General features: G+C 47.6%; 1 protein-coding gene across 1 annotated transcript in view; it reads left to right on the forward strand.

Annotated features, from left to right (window-relative positions):
* The window catches only part of TBX15 (T-box transcription factor 15), a 306,509-nt gene that overhangs the window by 163,659 nt on the left and 116,962 nt on the right, over positions 1–25,888 (forward strand). Inside the window, exon 2 of the mRNA XM_069635753.1 lies at positions 2,969–3,179. Within this exon, the coding sequence (XP_069491854.1) occupies positions 2,969–3,179 (211 nt within the window). The remainder of the gene's footprint in view (positions 1–2,968; positions 3,180–25,888) is intronic.

A 25,888-nucleotide genomic window follows, 5' to 3' on the forward strand; every position in this document is an offset into this window, starting at 1 on the left:
TCAAAATGGGGAGTACTTTGAATAGAATCGCTCTCCCGACAGTGTTCTGCAAGCTCCCAGCGCCTTTCACAGGGACAGGCACTCTAGGTGCCTGCCGCTGTAAAATGTGAACCAAAAAATGCATTTTTATCCTGTTTGAGGAACAGAAATGCAAGCGACTCAGCAGCGGTTCATACCTTAAAAGAAATGCATGACAGGGTCAGGAAAGACCCTGTCATGCAGTGGCAGCCCCACATCCCGTGCGCGTAGGGTTGCCTACAATTTCTGCACATTTAAAAGTGCATCTTGCTTGGAAATGAGGGATGTGCTTTTAAATTGACAGAAACGCCACTTTATTTGATCAAGGAGGTGAAAAAGGCCATCTGAATGGGCGCGCATATAAAATGTGCCCATTCATGTGTCCCTTGTGGATTGGGCTGCAATTTTTGGGGCGCAAGTGATTTCATTTCTTGTGTAAATAAAAACAAAAAAAAAAAGTTGAGCACCTGGCACCCTGAGGATTCTTTTTTTCAAAACAGTAATTTTTGCAGATTACTTAAAAAAAAAAAAAAAAAAAAAAAAAAATTTTTTTTTAAAAGATGCTGTTTTTGCACAAAACGGCCATTTTTGCGGCATTTTGCGCAAAACGGCCGTTTTCGCGGCATTTTGCGGGATCGCAAAATCGCAATAAGCTGGAGGGTCTGCGTAGTCATCGACATCTCATGGAATGAGAATCTCTGATTTTGACCCCCTGAGGTAGAGGAAGCATTTCTTCCTCCATTGAATTATATAATCCAGGCATTTTATGATGTTACTCTTATATCTTTGGAACTCCCTCCACCAAACCAAAGGATTTAAGTGATCAAGAATATCTGGTCGTGCCCCCGGCCCCCTCGCTGCAATCACAACCTATAGGTTGATATGCTGCCTTGCAACATTCGAAATAAGCATGTTTACTCCCTACAAATCCCCTTACCCTCTTCATTCTTTCTCTAATCAGAATGATAAACAAATAGCATTTGAAGATCAAAATTAGCAGTATCCGAAGAGGTTACTTCTGTGTGAGTATAGATACAGGATACTTTTTATCAATATCATTAAGGAAGGTATGCAGCCTGTAGTATTAATGCAGGGCTGTATGTGAAAGGTACATGTAACCCAGAATAGACAGAGAACTCACATTAGCTGCCTCACAGAATGCAAAAGTGCTCAGCATGGATAGAGAAGACAAATTGGTAGGAAGGAGAAAGCTACACGTACCATAGCATGGCTAGTGGATACAGAACAGAAGCTACCAGGAAGGTATCTGTATCCAGAGACTGAGATAAGAAGTGGGATATGGTTTTCAAATAGTGTTGCCATTAGAGAGCAAAGGAACAAGTGCCTGTGATGTGCAATATATCAATGCTCACTAGTTCAGTGGAAGCAACACTATAGCCAGTGAAACCATGAGTGCTTGTTTTTGAAGATCATCCCCTGAGAGGGAAATCACTCTAAAGGGCTGACAATTTTGAAATGATTAGGGACTGGTAATTTTGAGAGGTTAGGCAATACAAGATTAAATGAGATGCCCAGGATCCCACATTGGTTAAGGGGGAGATGTGTGCCAACTCTGCAATTTATGCATTTGAACACTTTCTTTTCCAGTTTTTATAATGAAGTATATAAAACTGGCTTGGAAAGTACACAAATCACATTATCCAACGAGACCATTTTTAAAAATAAAATATTATAGAAGGGTGTTACGCAAAATGGGAATGATTCTAGATTAATTCTCTCCATCATCAAAGGAAGTATATAAGTACCAGCATACCAATTGATGTTATTTAACACATTTAATCTGGGTTTTTCTTTCATATTTTAAAGCTTTAAATACTTCCAAAACAATGGCTTGTGACATTGTCATTTATAAACATGCATCAAAACCTTTAACTTTTACAAAAAAGCAAATTGTTTTTTGTGTAAAATGAGCAGACCTTAAAATATGCTTGGACGAGGCCTGCAATAAATAGTCTGCTCTCTTCTGTCTACCACCCCTTCCAGTCAAATGGCCTCCATAAGAGGAAAGATCAAGTAATGGGCTAAACAATACCACTGCATGCAAGAAGGCAAACCTCACAGAAGACAGCACTGTAATGTAAGAGATATTCAATTATTTGACCAGGATCACTGTATCATCTGATGGCAAAGCCAGGATACAAGCATGAACACTTTTGTTCCACAGTCTTGAATTTGGATAATTATTCACCTTTTGGACTAACAGTTTATGCTCATCATTGGAGGTAATTGCCTAGGTTTTACAACACCCCATCTGAACAAACCAATGTCCGTACAGATGATATGTTAGTTTTTATAGCAAACCCTATGTGGTGCAGGTAGATTGCTTATAATAGCACCCGTTGTGCTATACATCCAGGTACATATGCAGGCAGGTTTATAAACTTCCAACATAGGAAAGGCTCAGCCAGCTTTGATGGAATGTGCTATTCTAATCTTGCATATGAACACATATCTGTGCAATGAGTTCTTAACACACTGAGCTAACTTCTAAACGATTGTGGCATTCAATTTATCAACATGCATTTCAAATTTAGCTATTGCACGTGATCAACATAATTGCCACAGGAAGGACAGAATGCTTCAGAGTTGTGCCCTTAGGAACACACAAAGTATATATACCACAGTGAACACAGAAAGCAATACATGATGAATTGATCAAGGCAGAATGTACTTGCCAAAACAGACAGGCAGTGGTGTTAGAACCTCAGCAGCACCCCATAAAATATCCTGATATGTGCTATTTAAGTCTGCTGAACAATGGAATCTTACTTCTTTAGATCAGGCAGCCTTGTGGGCCCCCCTCCAAAGTGGGGGCCCTGGGCAAGTGCCCCTTTTGCCCTCCCATAAGAACGTCTCTGTTTACACAACTTGTGCATGACCATCCACCTTGTGTGTAACTTTACTTAGCACCGCTGCTTGTCTTTTGCAGACTCCGAACAGAGCACGGGCTCGGACACGGAGGGGCCCCCCGTGAGAACCTCCTGCTCCTATGGGTCACACTCTGACCTCACGTCCCAGGTGGCCCCCGAGCCCACGCCGGCCCCGTCCATGGAGGAGATCCAAGTGGAGCTGCAGTGCGCCGACCTGTGGAAGCGGTTCCATGACATCGGTACGGAGATGATCATCACGAAAGCAGGCAGGTGAGCACGACAAAGATGGCGCCAGTTCTGCTGGGGAGGGAGATGTGGGGAAATGTGGGCAAGTCAAGGATGGTGCCAGTTCTGCGGGGGCTGCCAATGATGCGCTAATGTGAACATGATAAAGATGGCGCCAGTTCTGCCGTGCGTGCCACTCTGAACTAGACAAAGATGGCACCAATCTGTGGGGTGTTCCAATGTGAACAATACAACAATGGCACCAGTCTGTGGGGTGTGCCAATGTGAACAAGACAAAATGGCGCTAGTTCTGCTGGGGAGGGAGATGGGGGAAAATGTGGGCAAGTCAAGGATGGAGCCAATTCTGCTGAGGAGGGAGATGGGGGGACATGTGGTCAAGTCAAGGATGGAGCCAGTTCTGCTGGGGAGTGAGATGGGGGGAAATGTGGGCAAGTCAAGGATGGTGCCAGTTCTGTGGGGGCTGCCAATCTGAACAAGACAAAGATGGCACCAGTCTGTGGGGTGTTCCAATGTGAACAAGACAAAATGGCGCCAGTTCTGCTGGGGAGGGAGATGTGGGGAAATGTGGGCAAGTCAAGGATGGAGCCAGTTCTGCTGAGGAGGGAGATGGGGGGCAATGTGGTCAAGTCAAGGATGGGGCCAGTTCTGCGGGGGCTGCCAATCTGAACAAGACAAAGATGGCACCAGTCTGTGACGTGTTCCAATGTGAACAAGACAACGATGGCACCAGTCTGTGGGGTGTGCCAATGTGAACAAGACAAAATGGCGCTAGTTCTGCTGGGGAGGGAGATGGGGGAAAATGTGGGCAAGTCAAGGATGGAGCCAATTCTGCTGAGGAGGGAGATGGGGGGACATGTGGTCAAGTCAAGGATGGAGCCAGTTCTGCTGGGGAGGGAGATGGGGGGAAATGTGGGCAAGTCAAGGATGGTGCCAGTTCTGCTGAGGAGGGAGATGGGGGGACATGTGGTCAAGTCAAGGATGGAGCCAGTTCTGCTGGGGAGTGAGATGGGGGGAAATGTGGGCAAGTCAAGGATGGTGCCAGTTCTGTGGGGGCTGCCAATCTGAACAAGACAAAGATGGCACCAGTCTGTGGGGTGTTCCAATGTGAACAAGACAAAATGGCGCCAGTTCTGCTGGGGAGGGAGATGTGGGGAAATGTGGGCAAGTCAAGGATGGAGCCAGTTCTGCTGAGGAGGGAGATGGGGGGCAATGTGGTCAAGTCAAGGATGGGGCCAGTTCTGCGGGGGCTGCCAATCTGAACAAGACAAAGATGGCACCAGTCTGTGACGTGTTCCAATGTGAACAAGACAACGATGGCACCAGTCTGTGGGGTGTGCCAATGTGAACAAGACAAAATGGCGCTAGTTCTGCTGGGGAGGGAGATGGGGAAAATGTGGGCAAGTCAAGGATGGAGCCAATTCTGCTGAGGAGGGAGATGGGGGGACATGTGGTCAAGTCAAGGATGGAGCCAGTTCTGCTGGGGAGTGAGATGGGGGGAAATGTGGGCAAGTCAAGGATGGTGCCAGTTCTGTGGGGGCTGCCAATCTGAACAAGACAAAGATGGCACCAGTCTGTGGGGTGTTCCAATGTGAACAAGACAAAATGGCGCCAGTTCTGCTGGGGAGGGAGATGTGGGGAAATGTGGGCAAGTCAAGGATGGAGCCAGTTCTGCTGAGGAGGGAGATGGGGGGCAATGTGGTCAAGTCAAGGATGGGGCCAGTTCTGCGGGGGCTGCCAATCTGAACAAGACAAAGATGGCACCAGTCTGTGACGTGTTCCAATGTGAACAAGACAACAATGGCACCAGTCTGTGGGGTGTGCCAATGTGAACAAGACAAAATGGCGCTAGTTCTGCTGGGGAGGGAGATGGGGGAAAATGTGGGCAAGTCAAGGATGGAGCCAATTCTGCTGAGGAGGGAGATGGGGGGACATGTGGTCAAGTCAAGGATGGAGCCAGTTCTGCTGGGGAGGGAGATGGGGGGAAATGTGGGCAAGTCAAGGATGGTGCCAGTTCTGTGGGGGCTGCCAATCTGAACAAGACAAAGATGGCACCAGTCTGTGGGGTGTTCCAATGTGAACAAGACAAAATGGCGCCAGTTCTGCTGGGGAGGGAGATGTGGGGAAATGTGGGCAAGTCAAGGATGGAGCCAGTTCTGCTGAGGAGGGAGATGGGGGGCAATGTGGTCAAGTCAAGGATGGGGCCAGTTCTGCGGGGGCTGCCAATCTGAACAAGACAAAGATGGCACCAGTCTGTGACGTGTTCCAATGTGAACAAGACAACGATGGCACCAGTCTGTGGGGTGTGCCAATGTGAACAAGACAAAATGGCGCTAGTTCTGCTGGAGAGGGAGATGGGGGGAAATGTGGGCAAGTCAAGGATGGAGCCAGTTCTGCGGGGCTGCCAATGTGTGCAGAACAAAGATTGTGCATGTTCTGTTGCGGGTTTGGGGGGGAGGGGCAATGTGTTCAACCCAAAGATGGCACCAGATCTGTGTGGCGTGCCAATGTGAACAAGACCAAGATGGCATCAATTCTGTGGGATCAGGGAGGGGGCACAGGTGGGGGACATATGAGCATGCCAAAGATAGTACCAGTTCTGCAGGAGTGCTAATGTGAACAAGACAACGATGGCACTAGACTGTGGAGTGTGCCAATGTGAACAAGACAAAGATGGCGCCAGTTCTTCAGTGGGTTTGGGCAAAGATGGCACCAGTTTTGCACAGGGGAGTTGGGCACAATGTGGGAAAGCCAAAGAAAGCGCCAGTTCTATGGGGCGTTGAAATGTGAGCAAGACACTTTGCCAGAGCATCACATCACAGTTATACAGTCATCAAATGCCAGGTACACTCTCTCATGCCCAGGTGCTGCCATCATACAGCATGTGTGCACCCTTTGCACACTTGCAGCAGGGCCTGAACCTCGACCCCCTTCTCACCTTGGGAAATGGTTACTCATTGTCACGACCTACTGCACGCTTGTGCGTGTGGGTATCCCAGCCAATAACAGTGTCACAAAGTCAACATTTAGCAGAAACCTTCTATAATAATACAAATATTGTAGCACTGCATGGCCGAGTACTGCTGCTTCTCTGTGCTGTCTGTCATTAGTTATAAATCGAAGGATGGGTGCACACATTGCTCCGAGGAGACCGCTTAACTGTCTAAACTATCTCACGTTCTGGTGTGGGGAGCTGACCTTTTTCCTAAAAGCACTGTTTTATTTGCAACCCAGTACATCAAGGTTAATCTTTTGTAGTGGCTATTTTTGGAAACCTTTTTTAAAAATACCTCTCTTTTTGACATACACCTTTCTAAATAAATAGTCACTATTAATGAACTGAGCCATCTTAAGCTGTCCCGTGTAAAGTTTATCCTGTCCTGGCTTTCTTCTTTGCACTCTGGCACATGTGATGGTGTTTGGTTTATTATGAAAGCACCACTACAAGTGCTAATCTTAGGTCCTGTGGCAACAGTGGCTTCCTTTGCTCACACCGTGAAAAGCAACTTCCTCATTCGCCGAGAATAGGACATGAGCAGTGATGCCCTGGAATTGCTGCATTATTTTATGAAAATAAAGACTGACCCACTATAATATCAAAATCACAAACAAAGCTGCGGGGGAAATTGACGCTTCTAGAAATTTCCTGCAGTCAATATCCAAGAATGTGGTTGGAGGAATTTGCATGCATGATTTAACCCTTCTTTAAAATTATATTAGTCGAACAGTGTTTCAGCCATCTAATAGTTTATAGCAGTCTTCTTCAGGTCAAATGAGACATTCTTCAGGATTTCTGAACACCTAAGCGAGTGATGCACAGTGGTAAAACTGCAGGGAATGTCAGATGTGACAATGGGTGCTATCTGCAAAGAAATGCATTGCCATATTAAGGGGAAGGGACTACTTTCAACACAATGGGCCTCGTTACAAGTACGGCGGTGTGGGAAGAATGCGGCACCTGCATTACTGCCGCATTACCGTGCCGCTGTTCTATAACCTTGGTGGTGAGGCGGAGGAAAAAGATACAGTAAAATGCTGCAGATAAATCCGCCGCCTTATGGCCAAATTGGTGGCATTACCGCTGACGGACACCGGTGGTAATTCTGCCAAAATCGCCATGGAGTCCTATGGACGCCATAAATGTGGACTTACACCACCATACCGCCATGTGCAATCTGGCGGTAATTCCGTCGCACCAAGTAGCGGTAACGATAATTACATTTGGTAGCATTCAGGCAGATTTAACATCGGAATACCGCCAAAGTTGCAACGAGGCCCAATATGTCTACATGGCGATCCTAAAACTAGCTTTTTATGTGATGCTTGCAGTTGGATTTTCTCTACCTTTATGACGGCTGGTGCTGTTACCCAGTTTATGGTACTCAATATATCAACCTCAGTTGGATGAAGGGCTGAGTCAGTCCTCTCGTGCCTGCAGCCTGTGTCTGTAGGCCACAAGTATGTGGCGTAAGAGCTTAACACAATGAGCTATCTAATCATTTTTTATGAGTGTTACAGCAGTGTACTTTGGTAGGCTTCCCTGTTGACATCACAACACTTTGCACACCTTCTAGTGTCTTTGGCTGTTCCATGATTGGTGGCGCGAGGCCGCCTAAGGCATATTTCCTCGTTACCACCTGCTGATTATAGTAAGAGGAGGAACACGTTGTGCTTTGGGCGCTATATTCCAGTTACTGAAGCACTGGCTGTCCTTGAGCCAATGAGACAGACAGAAAAACCTGAAGTCACAACCACATGGCCAAGGTAAAGTGAACATGAAGTGCTCCTGGGTTTGCAAGGAGAACTCCCCAGGTGTATTAATTACCCTGACAATGAGGCCTCTCTAGCAAGTGTTCTGGTGCCCTGCGGCCCCCATAGTGAGTCTTCCATATGTAGGGACAAGGTATTAGGTGTGTCAGAGTTTTATATGGTGTGAGTGAGCCTAGCTCCTCATGGAAGATGGGGGCGCTTTACAGCGCGTACATGAAACCTATAGCATTTGGACAGAGCATACCTAAAACATGTTCTTATATAAGCAAAGCAGTTTGCCGGACCACTGTGGGAGGAAGAGCCTTCCCGGTGGCTCTGCCCAGCTCGTGGAACTCCTTGCCATACTCTCGGAGTGCCATTCCTGAGGCGCTGAAGACGTGTCTCCTCCGCCTGGGCAAACGACAATTCTCTTTTTCTTGGTTCTCTGACTATTTGTGTCCCTTACCGCGCACCTTTTTCCCAAGCGCCAAGATACCTTCGGGTCTAAGCGGCACTATATAAATTCAAATCCATTCATTCATTCGTTCATTCATTCAATTCAGCATCACCCATGTGATGGGGATGTAGACCTATTTATCCAGGAGAGATGCAGCAATAACTATGTCTGATTTGGAATGATGTCACCCCTCCCCCTTAATAGTGTCAACGTAAAAGGGGTGCAAACTAATCCCTGAGCACTGGGCATGATGGGAAAACCCAGCTTGCACGCGCTTTCCCTATTGGCTCATTTCTAGCCTCCAGGCTTCGTGACTCCCCCTGATTTATTCCCGTGGGAAATGTCCAGTTTTTCACTTATGGTATGGTATTGTTTATTTATATAGCGCCTATACACACACAAGTGTTTCAAGCGCTCAAGTGTTTCAAAGCACTGTTATGTTATCTTGCATTTGTATAGGCTTCCGGCCACAGTTTATGGCTTCGAAGTGCGTGGCCTGGAGAGGCAATGGGGGAGTATGATGGAATATTCAGTGGTGGGGAGCATAGTGGGTAGATAGTGGGCAGGAGGGAGAGTGATAGATAAGATGTGCAGGAAGGCATGGGAAGGAAAATGTGGAGGGGCTATGTGTACAATTAGACCGCATCTATCCTGGGATTCGACTGCATTCTATGGGCCACAGGAGAGCTGGAAAGAGGTGTTCACTGCACCAGGGGTGTGTGTCTCAAAATGCCTCACTGCATGGTGAGCCCGGGCATGCTGAAGCCATGCTCAAGAAAACACGTGCGACAAAGGCCTTATGCTTACTTCCCTAGGCCCCACAACAACATTTGGGAGAGGTCATACGTCAGAAATCCGAATTTGCCAAGTCTGCAAAAGCCCCCTGAAAAGCGAGCAAAAAACTCTTATTTTTTTAGTTTTTCTCATTTCTGTCAGGGTTACCAAAAGCCTAGGCTTGGCAACAAAGTGCGTATGGCCAGACCTTGGGCCTTCCACAGTGTCACGGTGAGCCACGGTGAGCCACATCTCTGGAGTGTCTGAGCAGGGTAATGCCACAGTAAGTCACACAGCTGATTGGTTGACCTCTAACATGTCTGGGGTTTATTAGCAGAGTGATGTCCCATTGGGTTAAGCGCTGAGTGACTGGCCTCTTATGTTTATGGAGTCTCTGAGCAGAGTGATGTCCCAGTGGGTCACACAGCTGAGTGGATGGCCTCTTACAGCTCTGGGGTCTCTAAGCAGAGTGATGTCCCAGTGGGTTATGCAGCTGAGTGGATGGCCTCTTAAAGCTCTGGGGTATCTGAGCAGAGTGATGTCCCAGTGGGTCATGCGACTGAGTGTTTGGCCTCTTACATCTCTGGGGTCTCTGAGCAGAGTGATGTCCCAGTGGGTCACACAGCTGAGTGGCTGGCCTCTTATGTCTCTGGTGTCTCTGAGCAGAGTGATGTCCCAGTAGGTCATGCAGCTGTGTGGGTGGCCTCTTACAGCTTTGGGGTCTCTGAGCAGAGTGATGTCCCAGTGGGTCACACAGCTAAGTGGCTGGCCTCTTATGTCTCTGGTGTATCTGTGCAGAGTGATGTCCCAGTGGGTCATGCAGCTGAGTGGGTGGCCTCTTACAGCTCTGGGGTCTCTGAGCAGAGTAATGTCCCAGTGGATCACACAGCTGAGTGGGTGGACACTTATGTCTCTGGGGTCTCTGAGCAGAGTGATGTCCCAGTGGGTCACGCAGATGAGTGGATGGCCTCTTACAGCTCTGGAGTCTCTGAGCAGAGTGATGTCCCAGTGGGTCACACAGCTGAGTGGATGGCCTCTTATGTCTCTGGGGTCTCTGAGCAGAGTGATGTCTCATTCGGGCACGCTGCTGAGTGGATGGCCTCTCATATCTATGGAGTCTCAGAGCAGAGTGATGTCCCAGTGGGTCATGCAGCTGAGTGGTTGGCCCATACAACTCTGGGGTCTATGAGCAGAGTGATGTCTCAGTGGGTCACACAGCTTTGGGGTTAGCCTCTTACCGCTCTTCGGTCTCTGAGCAGAGTGATGTCTCAGTGAAGCATGCCGCTGAGTGGGTGGACCCCTAAATCTCTGGGGTGCCTGAGCAGAGTGAAGCCAAAGTAGGTCACACAACAGAGTGGTTGATCCCTTTCAGCTCTGGGGTCTCTGAGCAGAGTGATATTCCAGTGGGTCACACAGCTGAGTGGCTGGCCTCCTACGTCTCTGCAGTCTTTGAGCAGAGGTGTGTCCCAGTGGGTCATGCAGCTGAGTGGGTGGCCTCTTACATATCTGGGGTCTCTGAGCAGAGTCATGTCCCAGTGGGTCACACAGCTCAGTGGAGGGCATCTTACAGCTCTGGTGTCTCTGAGCAGACTGGAGTCGCATAGCTGAGTTGATGGCCTCTTACATCTCTGGAGTCTCTGAGCAGAGTATTGTCCCAGTGGGTCACACAGATGAGTGGATGGCCCCTTACAGCTCTGGGGTCTCTGAGCAGAGTGATGTCCCAGTGGGTCACGGCGGTGAGTGGTTGGCCTCTTATGTCTCTGAGGTCTCTGAGCAGAGTGATGTCCCAGCGGGTCACGCAGCTGAGTGGTTGGCCCCTTACAGCTCTGGGGTCTCTGAGCAGAGTGATGTCACAGTGGGTCAAGCAGCTGAGTGAATGGCCTCCTACAGATATGGATTCTTTGAGCAGAGTGATGTCCCAGTGAGTCACATAGCTGAGTTGATGGCCTCTTACATCTCTGGAGTCTCTGAGCAGAGTATTGTCCCAGTGGGTCACACAGCTGAGTGGATGGCCCCTTACAGCTCTGGGGTCTCTGAGCAGAGTGATGTCCCAGTGGGTCACGCTTCTCAGTGGTTGGCCCATTACAACTCTGGGGTCTCTGAACAGAGTGATGTCCCAGTGGGTCATGCAGCTGACTGGTTGGCCCCTTACAGCTCTGGGGTCTATGAGCAGACTGATGTCCCAGTGGGTCACGCAGTGGAGTGGACAGCCTCTTATGTCTATGGGTTCTCTGAGCAATGTGATGTCCCAGTGGGTCACACAGCTGAGTCGTTGGTCCCTTTCAGCTCTGGGGTCTCTGAGCAGAGTGATGTCCCGGTGGGTCAAGCTTCTGACTCGATGACCCATTACAGCTCTGGGGTGCCTGAGAAGAGTGATGTCCCAGTGGATCATGCAGCTGAGTGGTTGGCCCTTTACAGCTCTGGGGTCTCTGTACAGAGTGATTTCCCAGTGGGTCATGCAGCTGATTGGATGACCTCTTACATCTCTAAGGTCTTTGAGCAGAGTGATGTCCCAGCGGGTCAGGCATCTGAGTGGCTGGCCCCTTACAGCTTTGGGGTGTTGTAGCAGAGTGATTCCACAGTAAGTGCCACAGCTGAGTGGTTGACCCCTTACAGCTCTGTGGTGTCTGTACAGAGTGATCTCCTAGTGAGTCATGCAGCTGATTGGATGGCCTCTTACATCTCTAAGGTCTCTGAGCAGAGTTATGTCCCAGTGGGCCATGCAGCTGAATAGGTGGCTTCTTACGTTTCTGTGGTCTCTGAGCAGAGCGGTGTCCCAGCGGGTTACTCATCTAAGTAGCTGGCCACTTACAGCTCTGGGGTTTTTGTACAGAGTGATCTCCCAGTGGGTCATGCAGCTGATTGGATGGCCTCTTACATCTCTAAGGTCTTTGAGCAGAGTGATGCCCCAGTGGGTCACGCAGCTGAGTGGGTGGCCTCTTACATCACTCGGGTCTCTGAGAAGAGTAATGTCTCAGTGGGTCACACAGCTGAGTGGATGGCCTCTTATGTCTCTGAGGTCTCTGAGCAGAGTGATGTCCCAGTGGGTCACGCAGCTGAGTGGTTGCCCCTCACAGCTCTGGGGTCTCTGAGCAGAGTGATGTCCCAGTGGGTCATGCTTCTGAGTGGTTGGCCCCTTACAGCTCTGGGTCTCTGAGCAGAGTGATGTCCCAGTGGGTCACGCAGATGAGTGGATGGCCTCTTACAGCTTTGGGGTCTCTGAGCAGAGTGATGTCCCAGTGGGTCACTTCGGTGAGTGGTTGGCCTCTTATGTCTCTGCGGTCTCTGAGCAGACTGATGTCCCAGCGGGTCACGCAGCTGAGTGGTTGGCCCCTTACAGCTCTGGGGTCTCTGAGCAGAGTGATGTCACAGTGGGTCAAGCAGCTGAGTGAATGGCCTCCTACAGATATGGATTCTTTGAGCAGAGTGATGTCCCAGTGAGTCGCATAGCTGAGTTGATGGCCTCTTACATCTCTGGAGTCTATGAGCAGAGTGATGTCCCAGTGGGTCAAGCAGCTGAACCGATGACCCCTTAGAGCTCTGGGGTGTCTGAGCAGAGTGATATCCCAGTGGGTCATGCAGCTGAATGGATGTCCTGGTGCAGCACTTGGGTCTTTGAGCAGTGTGATGTCCCAGTGGGTCACGCAGCTGGATGGTTGACAGCATAGTGTGTCATTATGTGTCTCCCAAATCATGGCCCCACCATGGCTCTTTCAGCAGAGTTATCTCCACAATGGTTCTCCATGTTTTCCATTTAAATGGTAGCACAATTTTCTATCTTGAATAAGAGAGTGACTCATATGGGTCCCTCAGCAGAGATGTAATCATTTGGCGGATTTCAGCAGAATGTGGCAGTCTTAGCTTAGCTTCCCAGTGCCATGAACCTATGACAAATCAACTTCAGAGCACCAGTGGTCCGGGCATGCATATTGGTTTCTAAACCATCAATCAGCCCTCACCTCTAGTACACCAGAAGGGATCTGAACAGATCGGAAACAAAACTAAATTATAAACCTCCTTGTCCAATTTTGGTAACATGGACGGAATGGCAGGCTTTTCTCCGAAAGGTTGTGGATCGTTAGTTATTTTCAATTTAGCGATAATACAATTAATGCCCAATAATAAAAGGCACTGTCCAGTCAGGGCTATATAAAAATATCGACTTTGTTATTATCACAACAGACAGTTTTAGCACACTCCAAAATACAACACATCCTTTAAAGGAATGCAGAGGGCAGACAGTTTCAAAAAAGGGAAAGGAATGCACTCTGTATACTGACAGGAGGGTAGTCGTTATAGTAAATAATCGTAATAGTTCAAGGATACTTGGTTTTAACATGAAGGGAGCTGTGGGTCGTAAAATGTCACTAGGTGCCTTTGGAGAGGGACCAGGGGGACGGAACCACAATGTACTTTGTGCTGCAGGAGTTCTTGGTGCTCAATAGGGTCGAGTCGGTTTTAGGGTGCTTTGCAGCTTCTGTGACAGAGTTCAAGATGGGAGATAGCTGTGTGTATCAGGCGGCATGCAGTTTGGCGAGCAAAGCTGGACGGATGGCTGCAAACTGGCCTACATGGTGACTCAGGTTTTGGAAGTGTCTCAGTGCTGGTCGGCAGTTCTGAAGCACTGGTCGAGGCGCATCAGGCGGCTTTAGAGACTGTGCCATAGCAACAGTCAGCAGTGCTGTCGGTTGCAGCTCGAGTTGCTCGACTGACTCAAAAATGTCCTTTAACCTACATGGTGACTCAGGTTTTGGAAGTGTCTCAGTGCTGGTCGGCAGTTCTGAAGCACTGGTCGAGGCGTATCAGGCGGCTTTAGAGACTGTGCCATAGCAACAGTCAGCAGTGCTGTCGGTTGCAGCTCGAGTTGCTCGACTGACTCAAAAATGTCCTTTAAGGAGGAAAGCAGTAGATGCTTGTCGATGCACTCCTCCTAGCTTGGGCTAGTGTCGTCCTTTAAGGTGGACGGGCCAAAGCTGAGGAGAGTGTTGCAGGCAGCTGCCATGTCCTTGGTTTGGTTCAGAGACTCTCTGGCACGTCCCACCTTGGAAGCTTGTTGCAGAGCCTAGCGGGGAACGCTGTGTGCTGGCTGGGTACCGGTTCTGGAGCTGCAGAGGGTCCTCTGGATTAGGTGTTTCCCTCTGTTCCCTGGGAGATGTTTTAGCAAGGGATCTTGTTTCCCTCTTTGGAGGTCCCGGCCTTCTTTCACTGATGGAAGATGGAAGGCAAACTGTACTGTCAGCCAGGGTTCAATGATGAGTTCTTTCTTCTACTCCTTGCAAAGTCTTCAGATGATCTGCCAAAAGGGGGGCTCGACCCTCTTTTAAAGCAAATGGGCCACAGTGATTGGTGTAGGTTAAACCTACCTTGATGAACCAATCCTGGGACCCACCAACAATCTTCTGAATGTGTGAGGTCATAACCAGCGTGCTTTGCAACAGGAAAGGTAAATGGATGAACACATGTAATACTAAGTCCCACCCATCTTCCTAACTGTTATGGATTGAAGGGTCTCTCTGATTAGCTCTCTGTGGTTCCTGATTGAAGCGGCAGGTCTCCCTTGAAGCTGCAGCAAGAGGAGACTCTCTGTCTCCATCAAACCACATAGTCCAACCTTCTGAATGGGGTCTCCCTGCAGGATGACTACAGTAAATACGCAGTCCCAGACATGACATTTCCCAGTCAATCGATACTGAAGGTGGGAGCTGGCATCCGGTTGACACAGTGCATATGAAAGGGTGTCGGGATTTTCCTGTCTCCTTTGAAGGCCTTTGCAGCCAGGCCCCATGTGGGCCTGTTTGAATTAAACTCTGATTAGTATGTGAATGTTGCCACCAGCTACGGGGCTTAACAAAAGAACAAGACAGATCCATGGAGCCTTTGTTAGTTAATTAGGCTGGCCATGGCAGGGTGAAGGTTTTGCCCTGCCAATTCTGAGATGACATGGTGTACTTAGGGTTGTCATATCCCAAACAAATATGACATGGAGACTGCGCCTGTAGGCTGTGTCCACCCAGTACACAGGTCTATGTGTATGTTGTGCAGTGAGCATAGGAACCTGTGTGCGGATTAGCCACACACATTTAACGAGGTTGATCTACCATCATTCAATTTAAATACATTTTTTCTAAAAGGCCAGGCTACCGCTCCCACTCTGTGGGAATGGTCCAATTCCTCACATAAGCCCTTTAATTAAATGCAGCCAATTCATTGGCATGTTAAGGTCGGGAGCTTCATTGGTTGGTGGCACTCGGTCTAACTCCCTAGGCCCATAAAGCCAATTGGCTCAGGGCATTCATCTGACCGGCATGCAGGTGATTTGTCAATCCCACAGGGTCATGCAGTTGATTGGTCGTACCCAACTTGGTCACTTCCAGGGACAGTGGAGGGCCCAACAAGGACACGTCCCATTAACTCCAGCTGTGAGCCAAGATTTCTTCCCTCTCCTTCCAAGAAAGCGGAGTTCAGAAATAACGTCTGCTCCTGAACGATGGGCCTGTTGCAAGATTTCATGGTGCGGTCCTCCGCACTGACATCATCCTAATCCATTCAATATTTCGTAGTTGCATAAGGGGCTAGGCCCGTGCCAGCACTTCATCCTCGGGGCTGGAGCTTTGTGTCGAGCTCTGCAGTTTCCTCTTGGTGTTTGTTGTTGCTCCCCCTGTCCAATCATTATATGCACTTTTCCAAGAGCACTTCCGTTGCCTTCTGAAACTTCCCACACTCGAGAAAGAGCAATGGGGGTTCGAGGGCACCCACCAGTCTGTGCTTTATAAATGCTGTGTTTGTGGCAACAAGGCACCCTTATTCACCCCTTGGCCCTCATTACAAGTTTTCTGGTCCAGAAAAAATGCTGTTAAAAGTGTGGGTAATTCAGTGACTGCGACCTGTCCTGGACCGGCAAACTACAGGTTTGCTGGTGGGGGTTCACTGCTTTACCTCCAGCCAAGAGCTGGAGGCAATTCAGCCCCTTGCTGGCAGAAAGCAGCCAGTATATCTGGCACTGGCATTACCGTTGCCGAAACACCAGCAATCCCCTACCGGACTGCATGGAGTGGGGATTTACTGCCCTTTCCGCCACCTGTAATATCCCGGTAATTGGGGAAATCAAAGAGTGAAAATGGCAGGTCAGTTTGCCGGTATCCTGTCAGAATTACCGACAAATTTACAATGAGTGATCTGCAGAAGGGTTTACATGAGGCCCTGGAGGTGACAAATCGAGACTGTTGTGCCACCCTATGCCACATTTCAGCAATTATGACAAGTTTACAGCTCTCTGTTACTTGGACTCCATATTTTCAGTGTAAAAAAACATGGCACTCTGGGAGTTGTAGTCTTGATTTCCGTTTTTACAATCTTCTCCAGATCTGGTCTTATTATTGCAAAATGTTGACCCCGTGCGTGGTTGGCTGTAAATGAGGTGGCTGCCACTCATGGGAACACATAGAGTCAATAGGTTCTCATGGCAGTGAAGCATTCTGGACAGCACAGTAGCTGTCCTTGGTCCTGAAGTCCATTTTCCATGGCATGCTTTGGGGGTAGGTATCTCTGGCCCCATGGTAAAGGCTTTCTGACTACTCGTGTGTTATGGAAGGTTCCCGCCATCGCAGCCACTCCCATTTCTGGTCCCAGATACTTCATCTGTGCAGGAAAATAATATGAGTTTAGTGAAAATAAGTCGGATCTTTTAATGCAGAGCTTTGCTTTGGGATGTGGTGTGTTTGAGAGGGCCACGGCCTATCAGTGTCCCTCATCAGTATCCTGAGGTTGGAGATGTTTGTGGTAAACAGCTCGGAGGGAGCAGATAGAGCAGGACCACTTATTCTTTGATCCGGGGGCTCTCCTGGTTCAGCAGTGAGGACGGTTCTGCGTCGTCCGAACCTAGAGTGGAACGCAAGATGGTGGTGACCACCCAGAATATTGGATAACATCCCTCTAAGAAGATTTGGTGAGGCTATTCCAAGAACACTGAGCGGGACTTCCACATTAGATGTAATGCCAGTTCACGGCGGAGGCATTGGGGAGCAGAAGTACCCTAGTTGTGTGCCTCATGAAGTATTTGTGGTTTAAGGAGGCAGTGCTGTAAAGTCAGGGGCGCTGTTGACTAGTGGAATCACCCCTCTTGGTGATAAGCTGATATAAGTAGATTATGCAGCCAAGAAGGGCGTCCGCTGACGCTCCCCTAGGATTAAGGTAATTGCTTCTTACCTCTGGTGCTGGTCACTGACATGGGGAACCAGGGCCCCCTCTCTTGAGTTTGTGCTTCAAGCTTATTGGCGATGGCTCAGGTGGGTGCCTAAAGATTTTGGGATCAGCCTGTGCTACGAGTAGAAAGATCTCCATTTATAAGGTGATCAATTCTTTAAAGAGGCAAGAAGGCACTAGAGGTTAGGTCCCGTGCTGCCTATGGTGTAAATAAAGGGAGTACTTAGGTCAAGCCTCATTCTTTAAGGCACTATCCTGAGATCCAAGTAAATTCCCAGTGGCTTTGTATGTACTCGTTCAGAAGCCGCAGTGTTCATAGCGTGATTGAGAAGCTGGCCACGCCCTGAGATCTGTGGGTGATTAAGAAGATGGTTATGTTATGTTCTGTTATGTAGCCCACAGTCATCAGGGCGCACGTGTAACGAAAGACAACATACAGACAATGCTAACAAACCATGTACAGGGGAGAGGCTAATAAATATGAAGGGGACAGAAATATTCATGGTGAGTAAGGAAGTCTATTTATTCAAATAAACACATCTTTTAGCCTTTTCCGGAATGTTTGGGGGTTCTTCTCTAAGCGCATTTCTACTGGGAGTTCGTTCCAGGGTAGAGTAGACAGAACGGGAAAGAGCGACCTCTATCCCGCCTTCTTTTGATCCTTGGGCAGAGGAGGCGAATGGCGTTGTTGGATCTAGTGGATCTCCCAAAGGCTTGGGGGGTAAGAACGTTTTTCAGGGAATTAGGAGCATGTCCATATAAACATTTATGTGCTAGGGTCAGGATCTTAAAAGGGATCCTGAGATTAACTGGTAGCGAATGAAGTTCCCTCCTAACCTTAGTTATATGTTCTCGTCTAGCTACGCCTTTGATGATGTGAATTGCATAATTTTGAAAAACCTGGAGTTTTTGTATGCAGCTTTTACTTTCTCCCCCTTACAAGGCATTACAGTAGTCAATTTGAGGATTATCACCACGAGATGGGTGGTAACCCCGGTGGTAACACCGCTGGGGCTATTAGCGTTGCCACCAAACCCCCCAGAGATATTAGCACCGGATCATGGGTTTGGCAAAATGGTAAGTGCCCATTCCCCATTGGGCCCAATGGGGAATGTTCGGCTCTATTACTGCCAGCGGTGTTACCACCGGCAGTAATAGCGCCGAAAAGCAGTAAAACCGTGCCGAATTTGCCCGCAGCTCAGAGCTGGGGGTAAATCCGCCAAGCCCGTGATTTGTTGGACCCTTAAGGTGGTAATAGCACTGCACAGGTAGACAATATAGACCCCAAGGATGCTTGGCCCCAGGAAACTCTTGACATTCTGCCTGACAGAAAAGACTCCAGCCACTTCACGGCTAATGGGACGCAGTGGCCTGTCATAGACAATGTGGCAAAGGGGGTTTACATGGTCCAGGAGATCAAAGGCTGCCGATAAGTCAAGATGTATCAATTGGCCTGCCTTGCTCCTGTCCATGTAGTCCAGCATCTGGCTCTGAAGATGTAAGAGGATAATTTCAGTGCTGTGATGCTCTATAAAACCAGAGAATGTAAAATGTTAGTTTCTTCCAAGTGTTTTTGTAACTGTATGGTGGCTACACGAGCCACGACTTCCGGTTGTGATATGATCATGTCTGTGGGTGATTGAGAAGATGGTAGCGCACTGATCACATATGTAGGTGAATGAGAAGATGGCTGAGCCCTGATAATACCTGTGGGAGATGAAGAAGATTGTTGCACCTATATGATATCTGTGGGTGATTGAGAAGACGGTTGCACCCTGATCATGTCTGTGGGAGATTGAGAAGACGGTTGCACCCTGATCATGTCTGTGGGAGATTGAGAAGATGGCTGAGCCCTGATAATACCTGTGGGAGATGAAGAAGATTGTTGCACCTATATGATATCTGTGGGTGATTGAGAAGATGGTTGCACCCTGATCATGTCTGTGGGAGATTGAGAAGACGGTTGCACCCTGATCATGTCTGTGGGAGATTGATAAGACGGTTGCACCCTGATCATGTCTGTGGGTGATTGAGAAGACGGTTGCACCCTGATCATGTCTGTGGGTGATTGAGAAGACGGTTGTGCCCTGATCATGTCTGTGGGAGATTGAGAAGATGGCTGAGCCCTGATAATACCCGTGGGAGATGAAGAAGATTGTTGCACCTATATGATATCTGTGGGTGATTGAGAAGACGGTTGCACCCTGATCATGTCTGTGGGTGATTGTTAAGACGGTTGCACCCTGATCATGTCTGTGGGAGATTGAGAAGACGGTTGCACCCTGATCATGTCTGTGGGTGATTGAGAAGACGGTTGCACCCTGATCATGTCTGTGGGTGATTGAGAAGATGGCTGAGCCCTGATAATACCTGTGGGAGATGAAGAAGAGTGTTGCACCTATATGATATCTGTGGGTGATTGAGAAGATGGTTGCACCCTGATCATGTCTGTGGGTGATTGAGAAGACGGTTGCACCCTGATCATGTCTGTGGGAGATTGAGAAGACGGTTGTGCCCTGATCATGTCTGTGGGAGATTGAGAAGATGGCTGAGCCCTGATAATACCTGTGGGAGATGAAGAAGATTGTTGCACCTATATGATATCTGTGGGTGATTGAGAAGACGGTTGCACCCTGATCATGTCTGTGGGAGATTGAGAAGACGGTTGCACCCTGATCATGTCTGTGGGAGATTGAGAAGACGGTTGCGCCCTGATCATGTCTGTGGGAGATTGAGAAGACGGTTGTGCCCTGATCATGTCTGTGGGAGATTGAGAAGACGGTTGTGCCCTGATCATGTCTGTGGGAGATTGAGAAGACGGTTGTGGCCTGATCATGTCTGTGGGAGAGTGAGAAGACGGTTGTGCCCTGCATACTCCAGTTCAAGGGTCTTTGCAACTCAGGGGCAGTAGCATCCATTGAAACTGTGCAGAAAAACACACATGGGATTTGTGGCGCATACCGTTTTGTGTATTTGCCCAGGCAAACCAGGCAGAGAAATGCCAACTGCATAACTGGTCACCACCAGATTCCTGTGGGAAGCTGGCAATGTCACTGCTTGCTTGTGCCTGCCAAATGAGTTAACACGCTCTGACTTTTGGGGGCTACCAGTATTTTAGTGGGGTGTCTTGAAGGTATTCCCATGATTATAGCTTAAAACGTATTCTCAAAAACATGATACTTCCACTAACCAGGCAACTTAAACATAGCCAATCAGTAAGGGGTACATGGGTGTGGATCAACGAGGGAGGGGGCAAGAATTGTTAAAAAGAAAATATGCATTATTCAAAGTTGTCCCTTGGTAACAGGGGCAACATGCGATGCCACATGATGAAGAAAGCGGTCATACGAGCCTTGTGAAAGGTCAGGTGACTTTCAGTCATCTGGAATGACAGTGCTGCCAGGTGTGCACTAGATTAGAAGAGGATGAGGAAAGGAATCTGGGAGTCGTTGCTGCAGAAACATCTGAGTTAGGAAAGGAGATCCAGGCAAGGGAGGGCTCAGTGGATGAGCCAGGAGGATTTAAATGTGTTCGACTTCAAGCCAATAGAGGATCAGTAAAGAGACATCAAGGGAGGGGAGATGTGGACATATCAACAGAGGGGTGGCAACGTCCGATGGTTCCCTGGTGTAATATCAATGAGATGGAGGTGCTGCCTAGGATGGCCTAGGGTAAAGTCAAGTAAGGCAGTACAATTCTCAGAAGACACAGGTAGAAGAGACACAGAATGACCACCATTCTTGGAAGGCAGGCAGAGGTGGTTGTCAAGACAGAAGCCAAGATTTTTTGACTTGGGTTGAGGGGAACATGCCAGCGCTTAGGCAAGCAAGGGTCTAAAGGAAGTACTCCAGAAGATGACGTCGACTTCTTGTATCCATTCAGTTTGAGGAAGTCAGCCGTTATGCAGGAAAGATTGCCTTCAAGCTTTAGGAAGGGAAGTCGTCAAGTCTAATGATGTGAGCATCGTCTGAGTAGATGCAAAAGTGAATTCAGAAGATCTGACCAGTGGGGGGGCAAGGGGAACACATATATATTTAAAAGGTGGGAAGAGAGGGTGGAATCTTGAAGGACACCATAGAACGTGAGCGGTGAAATGTAGCTGAGACGGTAGCGCTTCGTCTTGCAATCAGGTGATCTAGGAGCCAAGAACCCTATTTGTCACAATATGTGCGAGGAGAGTAGGGTAGTCACCAGTTTTTATGTCCGCTGGGAGGTCCCAAGGTGTAGACTCCACCTGTCGGTCTTCTTTCATCATCGTAGACAGTGCAAATGACAGAAGTTGTGCCTTTAGCGGGTTGAGAAGAATTGTGTTGTTCGTTGGGTAGGTCACGTGATCCCATTAATGCCTGTAGTTGCGCGATAACAGCCAATTGAAAACGTATCTCTGGAAAGAAAAGTTTGGAGGTCTGCTGAGTTCTTGGGATCTCTGGTAGTGACGCAATGGTTCATGAGCAGTGGGCTAACTTGAGTGTGGCAGGGGGGCTCCTCTACACTAATAGAGGGAGGAGATGATGGTTTGAATGTACGGGTGGTCCATGTACATGGGTTAAACCCTGACACATTGCAAGGGGAAACCAGCCTTCTGGACAGAGCTAGAAGGGCACCCAATGGAGTTGAGTTGATGGGAGGAAAGACGCACGTCACCTGTGCTTCCCGCCAAGGTTTGCCCCGGGTTTCAAAATGAGAAGGTTCCCTGATGCAGGTGCGTAGGTCTCACCTGTCAACCAGTGTTCCCTCTGTGAGAGCCCTCTGGTGTGAGGTGAAAGGGGCAACACGGAAATGCCGAACCTGACATGTGTCCCACTCTGTCCCAGTCCTGCGAGCCTTGGTGAACCTACCCTTAGTGTCGGTGACTCTACCATTAGTGTCGGCGCCTCCAATGAGGAGGGGCTCTGGGTTACAATTGCCAATTCTAAGACCTTCAACCCAAAGGGTTCTGAAGCCTCTACCCACTGTATGCAGCACTATACAAAACTCGGCATTGTACTATGTCTATAATTAAAGGAATCGAGGTGCCTGACTCCTCTCAACATCCCTGTAGACCAGTGGGCCTCTGGTTCTCTATATTAATGGCTGGCAGCACCCGCATGTGTGTGGGTCAGGAAATCCAGAGAGAATGGGAAGGTGTATGAGGCAGTGGTGGGAATAATGGGGGTGACATGGGGCAATTTGGGGGCAATGTGACATGACATAGGAGCGTGCCAGGGGCAAGGTGAGCGATAGGAAAATCGGGGTGATGAGATGTGTCATGGGGCAGTTCTGAGGGCAATGTGGGTGCCATGAGGCAAATCGTGGGGCAGTTCTGAGGGCAATGTGGGTACCATGTGGCAAATCATGGTGGCAATGTTAAGTGACATGGGGCAGTTCTTAGGGCAATGTGGGTACCATGTGGCAAATCGTGGGGCAATGGTAAGCGGCATGGGGCAGTTCTGAGGGCAATGTGGGTACCATGGTGCAAATCATGGGGCAATGTTAAGTGGCATGGGGCAGTTCTCGGTGCAGTAGGGGTGCTGGGACAATTCGGGGGACAATGAGATGGGCAGTACTGGGGTTAATATGAGGGCGATTTGGTGTGACATGGGATAGTTCTGGGCTCAACCTAAGTGGCATGTAGCAATTTAGGGGCAATGGGACATGCCATGGGGCGGGGTTGGCTTGTTATCATTAATTCAAAAGATGTTACTTTCATCAAACACATTAATAAGGCGTAGGTTATTCAGTGGTGAAGAGGAGAATAAGTATAGCAACACTTTTTTTTTATTTAATATCATTGTATACAACGGTAGTAAACATACAGTAACAATGTCATGTAAAACATCTACTTAACAGACGATAATCAATCGTATGAATTAATTGGCGTGACAAATATCCATCTGGTTCACCTAGTAACGGATTTACAAATGCTTCCGGTGAAGGTTTATTCAAGTGCACACCAGAGTCACAAAGACATCTTTGCACCACAATTGAACTCAATACACTCAACACTGACCCTTGAGATGAACTTACAAAGGTGCTTGCAAGCAGATCCTCCTATGGCACCATTCGTTCCTATTTCTTTCATTTCACCTGAAAGAGTTGCTTAGTTTTCTGGTGTCTTGTGTGGTGCGGCCAGCCACACATATGCCCACTTAGCGGTAGGAACCACAGACCCCATCAAGGAAATAAGCACCTCCCGAGATGGAAATGAATTCTATAGGCACTGAAAGCTGTTTCTTCCAATAATGGCACAAAGGAAAAAGAGTGGAAGCATGTTTACATTATGTGACCTAATAGTTCGATTATTGTATTGTGATTTTGATCAAAATTTGATCTTACACACACATATACGCTCTACATACATTTATCGATAAAAATAAAACATTTCCATATGTCTACACTCAACTAAAATGATGTTCCAAATAATCGAATTCCGAACTTATCGACTTATCGACAAATAAATCAAATTCATGGACTATTTGTACAATAGCACGCATTCAAAATAATTCCGAACCCGCACACATGCGACTCCATAAATCGCCAACATAAACACGTGCACTCGAGGTGCTAAAGAAATGGCCCAAACATGTGGTTCTTCTGGACCTCACAGCCGGTGTGTGACGCAAAGTTTCTGATTTATCCTTAACATTACAAGGCATGCAGGTACTGTTTCACTTATTACACTGGTAGATGCTGCATTGTTTTGGGAGGATAGCTCAGGGGCAACGTGCACGTTTTTAGAAACAAGACGACATGGAACACCACGGGTTCAATTCCCAGCTCAGCCCTTAGAAACCTCTGGGTATTAAGTGCATTGTAAATAACCAATTGCATTTACTATGCGCTCCAGTTTGATTACAATTAATTCATCAGAGTCATTATTGTCTGTCAAATTGATTTTTTATATACAACACTATTGATTGAAATCTTTTTTACCTTTGTATAATTTGAAAAAAAAGTTTGTTTATACATAGTGTGCTATTGGATATTGAATAGAATCTGTGGTTTATTCGTATCTTTGTTGACAATATCACATTATGGAAATGATAATTTTAAATGGTTTAAAAAACAACCAGTAGGAACATTTACTATTTGTAGAGGGTTAATGGGGAAGGGTGACATCACTATGTTTTTGGGGCAATGTAGATTTACATTGCAACAAGAAACTGGCCAGACCAGTTTTATGTCAGCAAAACAATTCAACCTTGGGTGATAATGCGATATACTGGGGCAACAGTGGCATTGGTTTGTTGAAACAATCACATTGTTCTTTGGGCGCCATAGAGAACAGCAAGATACTGGGTTTTATTGTGGCAGGACTGACATAACTTTGTTGAGGCTGGAGTCATCATTTTCTGGAGCCATATAAAATATTTGTGTTTCTCTGGGGCAACCATGGAATGGAATCATTGAAACTGGCATCCTAATTATTTTGGAGCTAGTCAGAATGTGTTTTACTGGGACAACCCTGGCACGCATTTCTGAGAATGACGTTCACATTTTCTTGTGGAAGTATACATATGCCTACATTTTTCCCATTCAAATGTGATGCCAGAGTAAGACATACATTGCCTTTGTTGCCGCAGTGAAAACGATACCAGCACTGGTGACAATGTATTTGGGGCATTGCTTTGTTCTGTCTTGCATCACTCTGTTTTCTTGGCCTATATATGTACTGGCACACTAGTGTATTTTACTGCTGCAACACTGGCATGGCCGGTGCTATTGAGATTGGCATATTTAATTTGAATTTGTAGCTCATGTATTGTTAAAGGATCTTTTTATCACACCATGGACAGGAAGGTATTTCAGAATAACACAGCACGCACTGAATCCCAAGCCCAGAGTCACTTCCCCCCCAGTTAAGAAGAGCAATAAACGGTGCCCCCCTGGGAGAAAAAGGTCAACAGCGATGAAGAGAAATCAGAATGAGCTGAACCTGGACTTCCAGGCCACAGGTCAACACTGATAAGTACCTTCAGTTGCAAACACACTGCCAAGGCACTTAAAAGGGATCATATTTTTTTTTTTTTAAAAAACATATATGAATTATATTTTTTAAAACATCCTTTAATGTTTAGTTACACAAATTAAAGACTTTTAAGGGGAAATGCTGTTAAAATAATTCACTTCACCGCGTAGCACATAACAGCTACACAAGTGGTGTGATTATAATTAGAAAGACACACACACACGAGGAAAACATAAAAGCAGGAATGCCCAGGAACGCGATTTAATTTTCTGTTCCTACTTTTTAGGACTTGTTTGAACTTTTATTAATTTAACAAAAATGACTTCTGTGTTCCCGAAATGGGACTGTAATTGGCACAGGCTTCAATAACCAAAGGCAATGTTGCGTGGTCATTCAAACGTTCACGTTCAGAGAGGCGCAAATAATTTGCTAAAATGTTGCTTGTTCAAGAATATATAACTCATTTGCAAGTCGTTTTACACATGTTCATATGTTCATGAGAAGAAACAAAAGGATAAACCTTTAGGGCGTGATTCATGTAATTTTCTGCGTGGCAAATAGAGACTTGGTGCGCCAAACCGTGCGCGAAATCCCATTTGTCGATTC

This window comes from Ambystoma mexicanum, chromosome 7p (genome assembly GCF_040938575.1).
Source record: "Ambystoma mexicanum isolate Mex_15411 chromosome 7p, UKY_AmexF1_1, whole genome shotgun sequence".
NCBI classification, from domain to species: domain Eukaryota; kingdom Metazoa; phylum Chordata; class Amphibia; order Caudata; family Ambystomatidae; genus Ambystoma; species Ambystoma mexicanum.